The sequence below is a fragment of the Triticum aestivum genome, chromosome 2D (genome assembly GCF_018294505.1).
Source record: "Triticum aestivum cultivar Chinese Spring chromosome 2D, IWGSC CS RefSeq v2.1, whole genome shotgun sequence".
Taxonomy (NCBI): Eukaryota; Viridiplantae; Streptophyta; class Magnoliopsida; order Poales; family Poaceae; genus Triticum; species Triticum aestivum.
Genome location: NC_057799.1, coordinates 56,563,998 through 56,565,385, shown reverse-complemented (window position 1 = coordinate 56,565,385; position 1,388 = coordinate 56,563,998). Strand labels below are relative to the sequence as shown.

General features: G+C 53.9%; 1 protein-coding gene across 1 annotated transcript; it reads left to right on the top strand.

The window, feature by feature from the left end:
• LOC123051527 (ricin B-like lectin R40G3) lies at positions 1 to 1,151 on the top strand. Its single transcript, XM_044474420.1, has 2 exons — positions 1 to 540; positions 656 to 1,151. The coding sequence occupies exons 1-2, from the start codon at positions 16 to 18 to the stop codon at positions 887 to 889; spliced, it is 759 nt and encodes a 252-aa protein (XP_044330355.1). The 5' UTR covers positions 1 to 15; the 3' UTR covers positions 890 to 1,151.
• Positions 1,152 to 1,388: the final 237 nt, after the last annotated feature.

The window sequence follows — 1,388 nt, the reverse complement described above, 5'->3', positions numbered from 1 at the left end:
TCATCTATCTATCCCATGGAATCCCACCACCACCACCACCCCGCACATCGACATCGCTTATCACCTGACAGGCAGCGTGAGGCCAACGCCATGTATTGTAGCACACCAATGGAATATGATCGTCCCGTCGCCCCTATAAATTCCTCCGTCCCGTCGGCATGCATTGCGCAGATCGAGCATATAGCCATGGACTACTACCGCGAGACCTACGGCGGGTACGGGATGGCGACGCCCGGGTACGCGGCGCCGGTGCCGTACGGCATGTCGCAGGTGAACATCGACGGCAACTGCGGCGGGCGCCCCATGCCGCCGCAGCCGACGGTGAAGATCTACTGCCGCGCCAACCCCAACTACGCCATGTCCGTGCGCAACGGCAAGGTGGTGCTGGCGCCGGCCAACCCCAAGGACGACTACCAGCACTGGATCAAGGACATGAGGTGGAGCACCAGCATCAAGGACGAGGAGGGGTACCCCGCCTTCGCCATGGTGAACAAGGCCACCGGGCAGGCCATCAAGCACTCCCTCGGCCAGTCCCACCCTGTAAGTAGAGTCTCCCTGCCCTAACTGATCTGCCTTCCCATAAATTGGTATCAAGATTCAAGAATCACCATGGGTCCATGGCAGAACTTACTGAGCGTGTTCGACGGGCATGCAGGTGCGTCTGGTGCCGTACAACCCAGACTACCTGGACGAGTCGGTGCTGTGGACGGAGAGCAGGGACGTGGGCAACGGCTTCAGGTGTGTGCGCATGGTGAACAACATCTACCTCAACTTCGACGCCCTCAACGGCGACAAGTACCACGGCGGCGTGCGCGACGGCACCGAGGTCGTGCTCTGGAAGTGGTGCGAGGGCGACAACCAACGCTGGAAGCTCCAGCCGTACTACTGAGCCAGCCAGCGCGCGCCGTGCATGCATCATGCATGGCTCGTGCACGTACGCGTGCAGATCGACATACACATACCCATACCTACCCATGCGTGCGTACGTATCTACTGAAGAAACGATGTGGAGTTGTGGTCTGTCCTGGATAAAAACATGCATGCGTCTCTCGCTATCTACGCTGCAGAATAACGGAGCTGTTGTGCTTGTATGTGTAATGACAAGTTACGTAACAATAAAGGACCTTTGTGAGCTGATTGAACATGTGAAATATCATTCCGTCCGAAAATACTTATCGAAGAAATGGATAAAAATGAATGTTTGTAGAACTAAAATACATCTAAATACATTTATTTCTCGACAAGTACTATTTACAGACGAAAGTAGTACGTAAAAACAGTGAAATACCCATGCACGGTTCATGTGAAATACTCACGCATACAAATTTCCAACGAACTCGGTACTGTAGTTTGATTCGTGTAAGGAAACTTGTACAAACATTTTCCCC

Excerpts from the sequence above, each read along its gene's own strand:
- LOC123051527 (XM_044474420.1), top strand. The coding sequence starts at position 16 with ATGGAATCCCACCACCACCACCACCCCGCACATCGACATCGCTTATCA. Across the intron at positions 541-655 it reads CCCTCGGCCAGTCCCACCCT|GTGCGTCTGGTGCCGTACAA; the intron begins GTAAGTAGAGTC and ends ACGGGCATGCAG.